Here is an 18,529-nt window from a genome sequence, read left to right on the forward strand (position 1 = left end):
GGGGATTTGGGTCCAATATCCCACTCATAAGCTAGGAGGCACCTGATGGGAATACATTATGAAAAACCTAATTAATATCTGACTACATCAGTTAACAATTAATTACTGAGCACCTACTTGGTGCCAAGCATAAAGATAAACTCAGTGCCGATTGTTGAGGCAGTGGTGAAACCTAGAAAAATAAACATTTGATTATGGAGTGTGGAAGATCAATGATGAAATGATGCTGGCAGTGTTAACGGAGACGGCTACAACCCAGAGTAAGTTAAGGCAAGGCTTTCTGGGTAACACAGGCCTCCTATTTGTCTCATGAAGCCAGGTGAAGAAAGCAGAAAGATGTGGGAGACCAAGGGATCTGTGTGAGCATCGGTAGGGAACACCGTGGTGCAGTTCTACAGTGGAGCACGAACAGAAGGCAAAGAGACCCAAGATGGGAGGCTGGAAAGGAGAGAAGGAGTCTGGCCACAGAGGGGCTCCTGGGTTTTGTGAAGCTACCTGGACTTGGTCCTGAGCCACAGAAGAATTAAGTAGCCACATCTGAGATCTCATCTTAATTGTGTGCTTATAGAAAATACACTGTTTCTTCATGAAATACAAACAAAACAGCACTGGGAGAGTGAAAAAATACATTATTTTTTAGGCATACTGCCGAATTTTCCTCAGGGCCCTATTTTCTTCCTGAGTAGATCACAGGTATTTTTAGCACTAGTGTAGTATATCACTGCTTCATGACACTGTTCCCCTTTTATGCTCTAAAGTTGTTTTAAATTCAACTCTGTTCAGCAAATGTTACCCTCCCTTTCCCAGCACTCCACCCTCAGCCACCTGGTAAATATTTGCTGAATTGGGCTGGATTCATCTAGCAACTACTGTATAAGGTAACATTGTGTCAACAGGCAAGGATGAAATTTAGGGGTAGGTGGAGATAAACAGATGAATATCAGAGCTCACTCACTCTCAATAAACTTGAAATTCTGATGATGCAATTGAGACATGTATATGACAATATACACATACCCCAAGGAGGACTGTACAGTGCTGCATCCTATCAGTAGTGAGCTGTGCAGATGGTGGGAGTCTGAATCCCACTTCTCACAGCACATTCACCAGATATTCAGCTCTTCGAGGGCAGGGGGCCATGTCTCCTTTACTACTAAATATTTACAGACTACCAAATAGTAAAGTCTTAGTAAGTTTTTATCAAATGGGTCTATTTAATCCTAATAATCTTGAGAGGTATTAATCCTTTAAAAATGTGGAAACTGAGGCTTGGAGAACTAATATGACTTGCTTGAAGTTATAAGGCTAGTAAATGGCATTGTAAAGACAACGGTAACAATGATAATAACAATTTTCCATTCTAAGGAAGCCCACCTTCCATTTATCATTCTCCAAATGTCTCTGCCATGGGATTTTCTTTTCACACTAAGATGGAAAATGTTCTCTCTAGCTGAATGAAACTTGAAGTTTACAATTTGAGTTCTTGAGCTCTTGTTGACTTTTCTGTGCTGCCAGTTTTAGGAGCTCCAAAAGGCACTGAATGGATTTGGGACAGATGGACCTGCCCACATTGCAGGTAAGAATACCCGTGCCACTAGGCATATACAGCTAAACATATAAAAATGTACAGTGTTTCTTTAGTACAAAGGTTCCCTAATCCCTAGAGGAGAATTAATCCAGCTTCAATTCCACGGAATAAATCTTTAGTGAATGCCTACTATGTGCCAGGCACTTTTCTTAGCACTTCTGAAGTAAAATATACAGTACTTTATGTGCCTTTCCTATCTCCTGTTGTGATAAAATAAATTCTTATTTACCTTCTCACATAGTGAGAGGTGAATAAGGGCAGCTAGTAAACCCTCAAGGACAGAGACTGACTTATATTTGTAGAGGAGTACAGAGCTAACACATAATAGGCACTTTAATACATTTTCATGGAACTGAATAAATTTTTGAAATTTTGTTCTGGAATCAGACAAATTTGGGTTCAAATCAAATCCTCGTCCAGCCAGTTACTGGCTGTGTAACCTTAATTTACCCCTCAAAACCTCAGTTAGCTTGTCCATAAAATAGAGAAATTAACATTTACCTTTTTAGTTTGTTCTAAGGATTAAAAGGGATGGTGTTTGTAAGGCACAGTGCCTGACTCATATCAAGAGCTCAAGAAATGAAAGCTAATCTTACTATTTCTAGTCCCACCTCTAGGTCACCTTCACTACTGATGATTGTCACTTTTATTATTATGTTGCAGGTTCAGCTACATAGCACAACCAAGGAAAAAGGTTTTCTAGTTAATAAATACTTCGGTTAATAGAAAGCCCCAACATATATCATGCAGACATCAGTAGTTATCAAAGATATAGGATACAATGCTTCATATTAAATCTAAAACAACTAGAAGTCATCCTTTCTTTAATAATTCAGAAGATACTAGAGATCTTGCATTGCATAGTTCTAAAAAAGTTGACTGTTATTTTTCCTTTGGATAACAGAGAGCTCACTATTATCTAGACCAGTATTTCTCAAACTTTTCTGATCATGACCCAACAAAGTAAAACAAAAAAGTAAGGAACATATTGAACACCATATTGAACACCACAGCTTCATATCACAACTCAGAACATAGGTAACTGAAACAAAGATTCACAAAATAATACTTACTCTTAATAAGTACCACCCACTGATACTTTCTTTTCTATTTCATTCAATTCTATCATTCCATTGTTTTAATTTTTAACGCTGGTCAACACTCAATAAACTATCCATAGGTAAAACTAGAACCTAGTAACTTACTAATATTGCTATCCTGTCCAATAGAGCGTATCAAGGATACAATTCAATGGATTCTCCCATTAAGCCATGAAGTTGTACTCATTTTGTTTTACATATTAAGAGACTTGAAAGTCAGAAAAGTTAGGTTAGTTGGGCTAAATAGGCTCCCAGAAGTTGATGACAGATTCAAGATCCACAAGTCTAACTCTGTAGTTCAGACTCTTTAAAAATCAAAAATAAAAACAAAACCCCCAACAAAAACCATATTATGACAACCCAATTCAAAAAACATTTTTTTGAGTACTTACTATGTACCAGAAATTGAAATAAGAGAGGATTTGACATGATCTCTGCCTTCCAGGGCTAACAGATGATCAGTCAGGACAAGCATGCCTTGGTACATGTACTCGCAAGTTTGAAGTGGGTACATTTTTATACTACAGAAAATAAGCATATTCCCCACTCACCACCATCTTCTCTCTGGCCACACATTATTCCACAAAATGAGCACTGGGTACCTCTTGGTGAGAGAATGCAGTGTACTCCTCTAATGGCACATTTCTTTACAATCTGAAGTAAAGTCGATATTTTTCCTCCTACTGCTTTCTGCCACTGTAACCCTAAAAGCATTAATGTGACTTCACCAATGAGCATCACCATCATAACATCACAGTATGACCAGAAGAGTGCTCTAATGCCAATTCCCCTAATCAATATCTAATTTAGAAGTATCTTTAGGGTGACTTCAACTTCTGAGAAATAATGACTTAATAAAGACAGGTCTTGACCCTGAAAAAGAATAAAGAAAGGAAAGTCCTCTGACCTAAGACATTCCATAGCTACCACTTCAAAGTAAAAACCAAGTCAAAACACCTGAACCTTCCTAAATCATAGCTTTTGCCTATCTCCTTCTAGCTTTATCTTTACACAATGTATGATGCATTCACACCAGATTACTTACAGTTTCTTAAGTAGGCCTTGTAAGTTCCCATTTCTATGCCTTTACTCATATGATTCCCTCCATGTGGAATTCCCCTTTCTTCTAGTTTTTCCATCTATCCAGCTTCCCTGGCTCTACTCAAATGGCATTTCCTCCATGAAGCTTATCTCCTTCCCCCCAAAAGAACTAATGTCTCCCTCTTCTGTACATTGTACCTCCTCTGCTGAGACACTGTCCACATCATTCTGCTTGTCATTATCCTTGCTGACTATCTTTTAATATATTTTAAATACTATGATGTTCTGGGAGGCATCTAGAATATGGTTTATATGCAACAGACATGATATATATATATATTTGTTGATTCTCCAATGGAAAATTTGACATAGAAAAGAAATTACCTTATTTTTCCCCCAAGAAAAGTAAACTTTGGCTGAGCTGGACATATTCCCAAACACTTTAGAGCAAAGACTTCTGATATTACTAAACATGCAAGCTTAGTCAAGTGGCTAAGCTTTATTTTCTATAAAAAAGAGTACCTGCCCTAATTACATTAAAGAGATCAAACTGACACCACAGGGCAAAATTTATACAAGGCTGAGTGAATATGAAAGATGATCTCTATGGTCACAGATCTGTTATGAGTAGAACTATGCTGAGAACAGCTGAAGTTCTAGAATGCGAACTTCTTCTGTTCTTGCGAAATGGACGTGGGATAGTTCAGGAAGAATACTGTTAAGATTATAACAACTGCAAGCCCATGCCTCCAAAATTCAATGACTGGAGACCTGTTTAAGAGTTCTTACTAAAGCAGTTCTAAGCTCCAAGTCTTTTTTCTTCCCATGAAAAACTTCAGCCAGAAATCTAAAAAAAAGAAGGAACTGAGATTCAAGTATTGACCTAAATATGGATGAATTTTTAACTTTTAAATAAACAAACACCTACCTAGCAAGAAGGTACTAAGAATATCCAACCTTCTCATTTGCCTGCTCAAATCACTAAAGCATCTCGTTTTTGTCCTTCATTAATAGGCATGAGATTTTCCAAGGCTAAAATATGGAGAAACATCTTCTATATCATCCCTTCTCCAAAATCAAGTTCCTCCCTGCTTTTTACAGATATATTTCTGCCCATACAAACACAGTCTAAAAACCTACCAAATTCTTCCAGAGCTTGCACATCATATACAATATGTATAGACAAACACCTGCAAAATCCTCCAAAGATTCTTGGCGAAGACTTAAAACAGATTCTTGTGGAAAGAGAAAAGTTTTATTGTCTGCCTATTTCACGCAAAGGATCTGTTTCTTTTCCTTCCTTCCTTCCTTCCATCCTTCCATCCTTCCTTCCTTCCTTCCTTCCTTCCTTCCTTCCTTCCTTCCTTCCTTTTTAACATAGGACCTGCAAAATGGCGTTTGGGATATCAGATCAACTTATAACCCTTTCCCATAGCTTTAGGTATTACATTGAAGAACAAAAAATTGACTTCCCTTTACATCCTTCCTGTAAGCATATGAAGTAGAATTCAAAATCGTTGTTTCAAGATAGTGTTTTCAATTTAAGTCTTGAATCCCTTCAGGAACATTTTGTATTATTTCTCCATAACGGCAACAGGTCACACCAACAGGTCCCCATTTAGAACAATTTGTGAATTTATTTATTTCCCCCTTCAGATCCTTAGGAAAAAGGTACAAAATTAGGTTTAACCTAACACCAGTCCTGACACCACCCATTATCCCTTCCCAAGAGTGTGTAATCAATAACTATGCCAAGGCCTTTGTGGTGGTTTTCCTCTTTTCTTTCTCTTTTTTTTTTTTCTTTAAATGGGAGGGTAATGAATTGAGGGTCAGCATTCTGCTCACATCCTGCACATCTCTTCAGTCAATCTGATCACTTCTAGAGGTGTTCACACTGCCAAAGCCATCCATCATCCTGCCTTGCCAAGCAGAAGGAAAACTGATGGCAAGTTAGAAAAATCTCATTAAGCCACTTTTTGCTTCAACCTCTTCACCATTCCGTGAGAAACAGAACTTCAAAGTTCAGCCTATTGGGAAAACAAGGGGAAAGGAGAAAAAACCTGATGTAGTGAAGAGGAAAAAAATAGATCTGAAGTAAGTTGGTTTCTGGGAAAAAGTCAAATAATTTGCAAGTTACAATATATAGACAGCAAAGATGGGACCATATCAATTAAGCTCAGCCTATTTTTATTTTCTTTCTGGCTGACTTCTAACTTTCCTAACAGGCTCTTTCATGAAATTAAAAAACAGCACTGGGTAAAAGTAATTTTATCTTCATCTTTTTTTTTTTTTGACAACTAAATCCCAAGTGAATTCTAATTCCAAAGGAGATCATGGATATAGCTTACGAAATCCTAGGAGGATGCAGAAAACTTAATAAAGCCATACAATTCTGAGGAAGAACTGAGGGCTTGTCTATATAGAAAAAAACAACAACAACACTGTGTGCCACTATCCTTGCATGCTGGGGACAGTATGGAGACTGTGGGGGTAGCATGCAATGTCACTGCCCAGGACATCTGGCATGGGCAGATGGGCCTCTTTCTGGGGAAGGGCTTTTGCCAAGGGACAGAAAGACTGACAGACTGAAAGAGACTTAACAACCTCAAAACACCTTCGACTTTCAAGTCCTATGTATGACTTGTGCCTTCTAATACTGTTTCTCATCTGATTCTTGCAGAAACCCTGTGAGTTAGATATTATCATCACAATCATAAAGATGAGGAATTGTGGCTCATGTTGAAGTAACTCATCTGTGATTGCCCAGTTAGTAATTGGAAGAGTTAGGATTCCAACTTAAGTTCACCTGACTCTGAAGTCCTTTGCACTTGCCAGTTTCTCAAGACAAAGAGCAATCTTTTTAGAGGCGTGCCTGTACGAGCACACCATGACATTCCTCAGAGGCCAGAAGCAGACTCACGGTTCTCTGGTCTCTGAGATAGTCTTGCCAACAAAGGCATGGTAATAGTTGTGTCTAGTAGAAACAAATCTAATTTTCCTACATGTGTACAGGTCAATATAATATGTTTTTAGCCCCATCTGAACACAGGCCCTCTGGGTCCTAATCACAATAACCAGGTTGCTTTTAAGATTAGAAACTTTTCCACTAGAGGTGGTTAAAATATAATCAAGCCAGGAAGTTATCCTCCCCCAAAGCCACCTAAAACAGAGCAGCTCCAAAATAAAACCAATTTACATATTTTAGCCCAAATTAAAAAGTAAAAGCTAAGGATTCCCTTTTAATATCCTGAATAATAAGTACACATTTATGTAAAGCTTCCTTTGGGGAACGGTTACTATGAGGACAACTTTCCCAATATTATTCATAAATATCACTTTTGTTTTGGTGTTACAGTAAGAATCTGGACTTGTGGGAATTGTACTATCTGTACCCAGTGCATCAACAGAGATAATTAATGTTGAAGACATGTATAATACCAAGAATTTTGGATGTGTTGTTGACTGCATTACAAAAAGTAACTTAAGAAAAGATGAGTCAAATCTGGTCAAAATCACAAATTTCAGGGACTTGGTTGTTTACTCCATTTTAAGTGTGCATTTTCCTAATGAAAGTTTCATTAGTAAAGATGGCAACTTCTCAGCCTTTCTACCACAGACTTTTGAGTAGCACTTAGAACTAAAGTTTATCATTAGAGCAGTATTTACTACTGCTGCATCTTCAAAGAGGGCACTTGAAAAAAAAATTCAACTCAGTCTGTTATTTTTCATGTACAAATTAGAAAGCAAACCTTTAAAGGGTTTAGACTGGCAGCTTAGGAAAACACAGAGTACTTGAGAAGCCATTATTGGTACATCCCACGGCACACCGGGGCTCACAGCTGTCTACAACACACGCCACACACACATACCACAGTATTTAGATGTGTATGACAAAGTAACCGTGATTTCTGCTCCACTAGCAAACTTCCAATTTGGCGTGCCAAAAGGGTCACTATCTGTTCAGATGCTCCTGGGAGGTAACAGAGGAAAAGGAATTCAAAAAGCCATTTATGTCAGAAGCAAGGAGGCAAGACATTCGTGTTTCCGTAAAATTAACCGGTTCCAGCCAAGCTTCATGGGCAGCTGACTGAAAGACAAGTTCCTTTCAACTGTCCAAACTTCTATATTTCTTCCTGAGGCTGAAGATGTGGACACATGAAACCTTATAGACTAAAATGTCCAAAAGATCTCTTATTTCTATCTTTTGGAGTCACACCTAGACACTTATAAATACAGAAGGAAAGACATTTATGTACTTGAATGTTCCAGCAGACCTTTTCTCATTATTTGACACAAACCTCATTGTGCAATGTGCCACCTTAAAAATCCCTCACCCCAACTTTATCTCCAATCACAGGGACTTATCCTCTAATTAGTTATGTCTTTTGACCATTGTCAAAAGAAAAAGAAATGGTGACCTTGGATTCCACGTTCCAAAGAAATACACACAGTAAGTCCTCAACAAATACATCTTCATCCAACAAGGAATGACAGCCAGCCTCTACTATGAACACTGTTGGCAAAACAACTTCAAGGTCTAGTTGTTATGAGAGAGTAGACAAGAATAAAGGATAACTCATAGAAGCAGGAGAAGACTCAATGGCATGAAGTGCAGACAGAGAAAAACTCCATGCTGTGTTTTTTTCAGAATTCACTGTCTTCGCTGGGTCGTTTCTCTGCTTCCCCATATCCTGAACAAAGAACTAAACTTCCTATAGAAAAAAATATTTATGAACTGTATTTTGTAGTTCAAAATGAGTGATTCAAAAATTAAGCTAAAGTTTGCATGTTATTTTTCAAATGAAGAGTCCAAGGGAAGTTATTTTCAGGAGAGACCTATGACATATATATTTTTTTCATTAAAAAAATCACATATGCTAGTTTTGCATTTTACTTTTGGGATTAAAAATAAGACTTTCCAAAAACAACAAAAAACAAAAATGCAAGCACAAAAATTACACTGACCTTATTTCCTCAACACTTTTACTGCTTTTTCAACCAAAATTTATTTAAGGATTCCTTTAGGGCTCTCAGCATTTCTTGATCCTTGCAGAGGGGTATCTTTATTGAGGGGAGAAAGTCCTTTGGTATTAGATACAACAAGGATCTGAATATGAGCCCCCACTAAAGCAAAAATGGTTGGTCCTAAAATGGTCTGAGCAAAGACAGTCTCGGGGTGGGGTGGAGAGAAAGAGATAGCTGGAGCTAGAGAGAGAGAGAGAGACAGAGACAGAAAGTCACCAGCCTATTAGGAGCCCTGACACTGCATAAGTTATTTCTTAATGAATATACAAGGGAAAGCATAAATATTACCATTAAGCAGAGTGGATGTGACGATCCAAAGCAAGCTACCTGGCTGATTGCTGTCTTATTTTTTTTATTCTTTTTTAATAATTCCATTTCCAAACTGCTCGATTCCTAACACTGATGCTCCAAAGCTACTGTGAATACACTGCCTGAATACTTAATGAAGTAAACAACAAACAAAATGGCTCATCTTTGGTGCCCCCAGCTAGCATCCCAAACTGGATATAATTAAAGGTATGAACAAGCAAGCAAGGAAGTAATGGACCTGCAAAGCCAAGGTTCTGAGAAATTATCGGGCATCCTGCACTGCACCAGTTCAAATTTATCACTCATTATCTCCTATACCGGAAAGATGCAGACCCACATGTTGGTACTCTTCTCCCCTCTTGTCCCTCTTCCTCCAGCCTTTTTTTCCTTTTCACTGCTAAATAACTACTTTAAGACAATTACTGCTTGTGACTCCCACCCACCCGCAGATCACCTTTTCTTTTTTTTTTTTTTTTTTTACTCTTAGAAAGCCAGTGACCTATAAAAGCCCTCTACGCCTAAAATACATGGAGATTTCAAAAATATAAGGATGTTCCTAACACACACACTTGCACACCAACTTACAAAGCAAAGCACAGATTTTAACACTGCCATCTTACCTCCTCCTTATTTATACCAATGGTAAAGACTAGGTTCAAATGCCCTCAAAGAAAAATATCCTGCCCACCCCTCCATACACATACACATATCCATATACACACACACACACACATTTTCTTTCATACCCAGGCCCTTGACTGAAGGGATGGCTTTCAGCTCACAAACATTGTTATGGATTTGCACACTTATAGTTTCTTAAGTGGCAGCTAAAGAAAGGTGTTTGGTTACTAACAGACTGCAGGGTCTGAGTATATCTTTTTAAATAAATATTTGAAATTTCATATTTTTCTAAGAAGAGAACTCCTGGAGTCATGAAGAGAAACCAGTTCTTATGGGAAACAACCCAGTTTGGTTTTCTTTCCATTTATAGATGCACATATACTTGCAAGTAAGTGTGTGTACATGTTTAGTAATACCAAATAAGGAAAGACTAAGACAGGTGCAGGAATCCGCAACACACTTATACTGATACACACAGAGTCTCTCTGCCTCTCTTTCTCACACACACACTCTTTCCACATATACATTAAATGGATGGGGGAATGGATAGTGGTAAATGAAAGGTTGACTTTACTTTCAAAAAAAGAATTGACCAATTCTGTACAACATGGCCCGTCGACTGGACAATAGTAAGATAAAAGCTTGAAAATGTTCATGTCCCTTCCTGGCCCCAAAATTCCCAATGACATTGGGGAAAAAGTACTGCATTGCAGCATTTGCCAGCGCATACTCGTGTGTTTAGCATCCGCTGGCCAGCTCACCAACAAATGTACATATTAAATGCCTAGGCATATAAATTAACTGCCTGGTGGCCACAGATCATTGGAGCTAATGAAGAAATTTGTCAAGCCCAAAGTACTTTTGTCTATGTATGATGACCTCTATGAAGACCACCATTTCTTACTTGAGGTACATACAATTTGTTTCTTTTTTAAAAAAAAATTAATATAAGGTGTTAAGGTGCTCAGGGCTAAATGAAGCAGCACATCTCCTCATGGAAGAAATAGCATTTGGCCTACATATAGGAAAAGAACCCACCTATAATAAGGAAATAAGTGGAAAGGGAAGAAATCAAACCATAGAAAAGGACTTACTCTGAGGAAACCCTATTGTTACTCATAGTAACTCTAACTTGAGAAAAACACCTCAATTCATCCACAAGTCCTTTTAGAGATATTGAACACACACATACAAAGCACCATTCATGCAATAATTTCTAGATATGAAATTTCAAATAGCTTATCCTTAATAGAAATCCTAAGTTTAAAATATCTGAAGTCTAACATGTCCCAAACCCAATTTCAAGACTAAGTTTAGAAGTAAAAGGCAAATGCGCAGTTCATTTTCCTTCTCTCTCTCTTTTAAAAATATTCTATTGTTATTATCTCACAACAATCTGGCCTTCCTCTCATAACAGCATCCTAATTTTCAGAGGACCAAGGAAGGGGTATTGGGAAAGAAAAAGTTTTAAGGTTTTGTGCAAACCATCAAATGGAAGCAAGGCCATCTATATCTGGCCAGGAGAATGACTTGAATGAATGGCAGGTAGAAATGAATGGGACTGAGACCACAAATGAATGGTTAAGTTGTTTGTTAGCTTTTTAAGAAATGAGATATTAAATTGTCTTGTAAATAAACAATTCTCAAAGTAATTTTTCAGCTACTTCCCCATCTATGTTAATTTTACCCTTTCAAAAATTTAAATACTAAATGATTTAGCTATTACGCTACTATGAGATATATGGACACTCAGATCATTAAAACTGCGACTTAGTCAGATGTTTTTTGCAGAAATATTTCCAATTGGATTTTCACTTTTTAATAAATGCACATTCAGCCTTGTGCTTCCATAAAGGCACACCTCCACATGAAGGTAGTAGGCATTAATATTTTTAAGACAAAGGAGCGAGAAAGGTCAGCATCAGAACCACGTGTCTTTTTTACAACCCAAGCCAAGATGACACTTCTTACAGAAATTATTTTCCCCTGACTAAAAATTGCCAGACAATTCTCAGAAAATAAAAAAGAAACTATATTAGAGACTTAAAAAAATTCTATTTTTTAAAAGGTGACATAGGCTTATGCATTCAACACATGGCCACAAGGTTCAAGTGTATCACAAAAAATATAAGTTTATTTATTTTTACCTCAAGAGTGAAAACACAATTTTTAAATCCCCTAATAAGAAGAGAAAACAAAAAGATGTATCTGCAAGGAAAAAAGAATTGGGGGGGATTTGCAATGAAGAGAGTAAAAATTAAGAGTACTTTCAATAAAGCCAATTATATTTCCTAATCTTTTAATGTATTTCAGCATTTTTTAATCTCTCATTTTGGGGCTTATAATTAGCTACCTGATCATGTATCTATTTTGTCCCTTAGTATAAATCCCTGAGAGATCACCATTTCAGTTGTTTTTACGCTATCTCCTGTTCACCCAAGTACTACACCTTTCAATCCTTATGGTACCCACCATCATGAGAAAACGAGACTATTAGTAAAACACACTTAGAGAAAAAAAGAGAAATGCTTGTCACCCAGTGCACACATGGGTCCCAGACGTTCAAAGACACTAAAATAAAAATCAGCTTTTCACTCAGTTTGTGCCAAGACCAGAACCAGGACCAAATGCCAAATGGAAGGCAGTGGTTGTGAGAGTGCAAGCCTGATGCATCCTGTGACTGTGGGCATGGGGAAAGAAGGAAAGCAAAAGGATCTTCATTTATTATTTTGTAAAGTAATTTCTACTCAGGAAAAAAAAAATGAGAGGTAGAATGAACTCCCCTGAAACTAGAGTATCAACATCTGATTTAGTAAAAATACCAATATCACTTAACCCCAAATCATTACTTAGGGTAGATCTATTCTACCTATATTTTTCCTATGAATATTTGCTGGAAATTTCTAAGAAATCATTTGCAGAACCTATCAGCTGTGGGAGTTCACTATTATGCTTCCGTCAACTTCATTCAATATAATTTACATTTTTTTCAAATGGTCTCACAGGATTCCTTGCGATTTTTCGCATGTACAATTTCACAGCAGGGAAAAGGGGGAAAAAGGAAAAAAAAAAAAAAGCAAGATTCCCTACCTTCCCTTCCCCCTCTCCTCCTCTTTGGGTTTTTTAAAAACAACAACAACAAAACACACACACACACGCACACACACACACACAAACAGGGGAGACAGAGCAGATGCTTAAAAATAGATTCCTAAAAATCACTGTAAACCAGAGTTAGAAATGTAATTAACACCTATTTATAACAAATAATTAAAGTTGGGCTGGCCACAAAGAACAGCAAAGATAATCGAGGTCCTGTCCCCCTCCCCTTTTTTTTTTACACTGTTTGCAGTGTGTTCTCATGATAGCCACCTGCTCCCTACTCGGCTTCTCCTCTGTTCGTTTCCCCGGCAACCTTTCATTGGGTTTTCCTCCCAGCTATCGCTTTCAGTTGGGCTGCTCGGTCTAATCTTATTTGTTTTACACCCATCAAAACAAGCAGCCAGACAAAGGCAATCCTCTAAGAATGGGAAAAAGACCACAGCTTTGTTATAACATCTATGCAGAGCAAAAAGTCCTCCCCAGGCTTTTCTAGGGAAAAATAAGTAAGATGATTATGAATTTACAGCCTGCCCCCATACCCAGCTCTGAAACCCCGTGAAACCTATTGCTGGAGAAAATTCAAAGTCAAAGTGGGCACTCGTGGCATCTGATCATGCCATTTTGTGCCATATCTTCAGGGTCAACATCAGGCGACAGAAGCGGCACTCAAGGAGTTTCCCTGATTCTTTTTTCAGAAAAAGATGATGCTAAAAATAGATTTACTACTTCGGCAGAAAGGTTTTCCACTTCCCCTTCCACATTCGAAAGTCCTGTTTCACAATTGCATCTGCTGGTACTGAATCTCACCTCCTCCACCCCTCATTCCCATCCTTCCCCATCACTCCTAGCATGAGATTGAAAAGAAATGTGCCTTTAACTTTATCAGTCGTGTAATTCCGTTGAAGGCTCACAGAGGCGGTGGACACGCCAACCAACAGTGACGGTGACATTGATTGTCAAAAAAGACACCAACCTTCCTTGGCTAAAATGTATGTTTGCTGGAAGAGGCAGTGTGTGTGCCTGTGTGCATGCAGTGCCATTACACTTGGAGATGGATTCTGGTTTTCAGAAAAGAGAAATACTAATAAACACACACATACATACACACACAAACGATCAGCACAGTGATTTACAATGCACAGTCCAGCATCCTTACACATACACACATACAAGCGCGCGCACACACACACACACACAGGGCTGGGACCTCCAGGCTGCCTTCCTCTTTTCACTTACCATCTTCAAGCCATTCCACTCCATCTGTGATCAGAAGAAGATGGACCCTCACACAGTGTGTCAAAAGCGGAAAGGAACGTTATGTAAAAGCTGACATTCCTTCTTACAGAGCTGCTGCCCAGAGAAGGAAGCAACAACTCAACACGCCAGGCACTGCTACACATACAAGCCGCCTCCTCTTTTTTATGAGGTCATGACAGGAAACTCTTTGAAATACAAGATGCAGCATTTACTGAAGCCCAAATAAATCACTCTCTTTGCCGTTTTGACTGCGCAGTCCCCCGAAACACAACTGCCCATCTCAATGTTCAGTATCCAGGAGCTGCCTCTCGAGGTTTAGACTTCCAGCACGGAAATGGAGAGATTCCTAACCCCGCTGCATCCACCCCCAGCCCCACAAAACCCAGGCACGTAGACAAACCCCCTCTCGCTTACAAAAAGAAAACCCTTCTTTTGCCATTATGTCTCAAGTAATATAACCTCTTCAATAAACCAGCAATTATTTCAGCCCTCCCCCCCCACCCCTTGCCTTTATGTTGAAGGGAAAACTGACAACGACTTGTTAAAAATGACAATCTTATATCCCCACTGCTTTTCAATAAAAGGACCTACCCGCACTCTCTACACAAAAGAGATAGTAAATGTAGGAACCAAACAGCAGCACAGAACTAAACTCTTGTGCAAGCATAAGACTGGTCAAGGTGTAGATGCTTTTCTTCCCTCCAGCAACACAAACAACAGATTATAAATCTAGTCATACCTACCATAACCATTCTTATTGGCAAATATTGGGTCTCGCAGAGCTTCGACTCTTCTGTTAAAATTTGCAAAGATTTCAGAATATATATTTAAAATGACTACTATTGTTATATATAATTAAAGATCCACAAAACACGGTGTGGATGATTGTAAAGCAAATCAATTATTTTTGGGGGGGTGGGCGGGGGAGAGAAAGAAAAAAAGAAAAGGAGCAGTGAGCTGAAACCCCCGATTCTAGGATGTAGATAAGAACAACTGAACAGAGCCTTGCTGAAATTGGCTCGAAGCTTCCCCTTTTTACATCCATTTATGGGACCATCTGTCAGCCGAAGCCTGGATCTGATTGGCTGGGGAAACGAAAGGAGGCGTTGCAACATCAGGTGCTATTTAAATTAGCTACTGCCAGATTGACGATGTTAATGATTTGGTGACCTCTACAACAACAGAGACCAGATTTCTGAACTGCTTCTTGTGTCTGGTAATTAAGGCCCGGCTGAAGCAACAACAGCCATATTTGTATTTTTACCTTTTCCCTCCTCCCAGCTCAAAAGTACTGTAACAACTGCAGGTCACTGGAGGCTTGCAAACCTTAACTAACAGTGGGAGGGTCCTTCTTTTCCCCTGTCCTGAGGGCCAAACCATCCCACCCCTCTGATGGAGGGCTTTTCCACTGTAGAATATTTTCAACCACCTTATCTTTCCAGACAGTTGCTTTCTAGCGAAATGCATATTTAATGATCTGCCTGTAGGCTTAAAGATACAACAAAAGCACTTTAATGTGCTAATTCATCTACAATTTAACTTTATTATTTCCTGATATTGTTGATTTTTAGTAAGTACTGCTCCTTCTCCAGCTAACATGGCCAACATTTCAAAAGCGAGCAAGTTGGGGATTAAGCTTGCTCCGTGAACTAGGTTCACACAAGTTTGTCTCAGAAAACTATTTCCTAATAAACAAAAAGAAAAAAAATGGTGGGGATAATGGAGGGGCAGCTGTCAGCCTCTACCTTTCTGCCTTCTGTCTGAGCTTTTCAAAACTAAGGATGATGAATGATTTATTTAAATGAATTTATTTTTCATCTTGGATAGGGGCATGATCTGAATTTTTAAAAATCCACTAAAACACTTTCTCCTACTGTTTTAGAGAAAGGTAAAGCATGCTTTTGACAACAGCCTCATTTCAAAACCTGTGCAGAGTGCTCATTTTGCTTAGCTAAATAAGTGATTTTGCTTCTCTCCTTCAAAGGGATGTCTTTTTGTCTTTGGCCTCTTAAGAGATTTGCAAAGAGACATTTAGCAAGTGTGTGGTGATGTATACAGTTTGTCTGCCTATTTACATATTTTATAGCCTCTACACTACCAAGCCATCATAGTGTATTTTTTGTTCTGGTTTGGGTTTTTAAAGTGGCTTACCTGAGAAGTTCATGCTTCACACCTATGCAAAAAACTAATGTATCACTGTTTATTTAACTCATAATTTAATCAATTTGTTCTTCGATAAATACACAGTGGTAACACATATTATCAAAGACAAAATTCAATGTAATCTTTAATCTTTGGCAGTGAGACAGAACTAGGCAGAGTAGAAATAAAGACCAAAAAATATGCTATATCTCTGGGTTTCAAAGTCCAAGAATAAAATGGGTTTGTGAAAAATTATTAGAAAATAAAATAATCTTACATTTTTCAAGACTAAAACTGTTCTGTCCAAGATACTGTTTCATAAATACACACATATAAACATACATATATATTCATACTTTAGAAAATACAGATACATCATAAAAAAATATGTGTTGGGTACGCTGCATAATCCATTAGACTTCAGTATGAATACGTTCAGCTTTAGAAATGAAAATACATGAAATAGAATAGTAAAAATGTTAAAACTATAATTCCTTAAAGTGGAACAATAATTAAGTAAACTTTTAAAGTAATTTCTTTAGCAAATGTATAAAATGTCTTGTGAGTCACAATAGTACTACAGTATCTGTTGAACTGTGTACTGAGGATGAATTCACAGGTTAAAGTGTTCTAAATGGTTCAGCATATGTGCACAGAGTAGGTACGTGTGCCCCAAATCAACAACATAAACTCTGAGTGCAATTTCACCAATATTAAAATATTGTGAAAAGTAAACATTAAGACAATGCTGACAAACACACAAATAAAAACAGCTCGCTTGGAACAAAATATTTACTTAGATTTCTCTGGAGGTTATAAAAGATAAAATTTTACAAAACGCTTTTCTCCCATCCATACTAACCTCAGCACACTTATTGAACCATAAATTAACATTAGGTATATTAAAAGATATTCTGGCCACTTTTCCAAAATAGTAGCTGTATATACAGTATAAATAACTAGCTGGTTTTGCTAGGCTAAAAAATTCATGCATTTCTTATATTGATCACTTTTCCACAAACCTCCACTCTAAAGTCTTTCAACGGAATCCTCAGACAAATGCACAAATGTCCTCAGAGGCCTTTTCTCTAAAGACAAAGGCAGAATCCTATTGTTGGGAAAAGTCAACCTTATTATCGCATTTCCAATAGTACCATTCATCCTTCAGAGTGAGGGGCTGACCGCTACATCAGTGTGTGACATTTGTAAAGCAACAGATTCTCAATATATTATCTCAAGAATCAGGCAGGCGAGTCTCCCAGTCATGCATGATTTTTTTTTTTTTTTTTTTTTTTTCTGCCACAATCCACCACCACAGAAAGAAACTTGTCTCACTCAAGCAGCTAAGGCAACCTAAAAATGATATCCCAGCACTGTGGGGCTGCCAACACCGCTGTATTCCTCTTACCATAAATGAGCAGTTTCTTGACTCATTAATAACAATTTCCCTTAAAAGAAGTAGTCTCATATCAGTCAGCCCCTTGCCACCATGCACACATCCCAAAGGTTGCAGATATCTCAGCATCAGTCGCCGGCAGCCAGCTTTCCCACACAGAGTCCAGATGGACTGTACCAGAAGCCAATTCAGCGTTAATAACTACCTACTCCGCGCAGTGGAGAAGCCTTACGTGGCACAATGGGCTAGGAAACAGCAGCCGGCTGAAACTGCAAATAAAAAAAGACAACCAAATTCTCCAAAAGCACCAAAAGGAAGGAACAGAAATGGAAGCGTGAATTGTATTTCCTTGACTTCCATGAGGCGGAAAAAAGGAATCCTTCATAAATATAGGGAAAAAAAAGAAGAGGGGGGGAAAAACAGATGCTGCCCAGAAAAAAGTGACAAAATATTACCTCATTATTTAACAAAGCAGCATTAAGCGTCCTGCTGATTTCAAACATCTTGCCACAGATTTTGTTTTAAGAGAAACAGATAGAATCCTTTGCAAAGCACTCCGTCTGCAAAGGGTTCTTCAATTTTCTTGCGTGTCACGGAACAGTCAATATATTATTTCCCTAGAGTTCGTACATTAAAACCTCTAGTCAGTGAGCTGAATTTTCCCCTTATCTCACACACAGTAGACTCCTGTTATATGTACTGCTCTCTTTGCAAGAGCAGCCTGCCCCAAACATGGCTGGTGTTTAAACTACTCTTTAAAGTAACAGTTCACTATATAACCACCAGGTGGGTAGAGTGCACAGATTCAAATGAACCATCTTAAAATATTTCTTTTTTTTTTTTTTTCCCTTGGAATAGCTTTTGGGTGTAAAATGTGACATGAGAAACACCAGCATCCTAACAGGCAAGATTGTCTCTCACTATATCTTGTCAAAATAAATAAATAAA

General features: G+C 38.1%; 1 protein-coding gene across 15 annotated transcripts in view; it reads right to left on the reverse strand.

Annotated features, from left to right (window-relative positions):
* The window catches only part of ELAVL4 (ELAV like RNA binding protein 4), a 156,484-nt gene that overhangs the window by 79,761 nt on the left and 58,194 nt on the right, over window positions 1-18,529 (reverse strand). For 5 of the 15 annotated variants that reach the window (XM_023187140.1, XM_023187117.2, XM_023187182.1 and 2 more), the window contains exon 1: window positions 14,787-15,064. The exons of 3 other annotated variants lie outside the window; for them this stretch is intronic. In XM_023187140.1, coding sequence (XP_023042908.1) covers window positions 14,787-14,795 — 9 coding nt within the window. In that variant the 5' untranslated portion in view covers window positions 14,796-15,064. Of the gene's footprint in view, window positions 1-14,022; window positions 14,372-14,786; window positions 15,065-17,593; window positions 17,751-18,529 lie in introns of those variants that run through there. 7 more of the 15 variants (XM_023187174.2, XM_023187099.2, XM_023187158.2 and 4 more) reach the window with 3 other exon arrangements.

Source organism: Piliocolobus tephrosceles, chromosome 1 (assembly GCF_002776525.5).
Source record: "Piliocolobus tephrosceles isolate RC106 chromosome 1, ASM277652v3, whole genome shotgun sequence".
In the NCBI taxonomy this organism is placed as follows: domain Eukaryota; kingdom Metazoa; phylum Chordata; class Mammalia; order Primates; family Cercopithecidae; genus Piliocolobus; species Piliocolobus tephrosceles.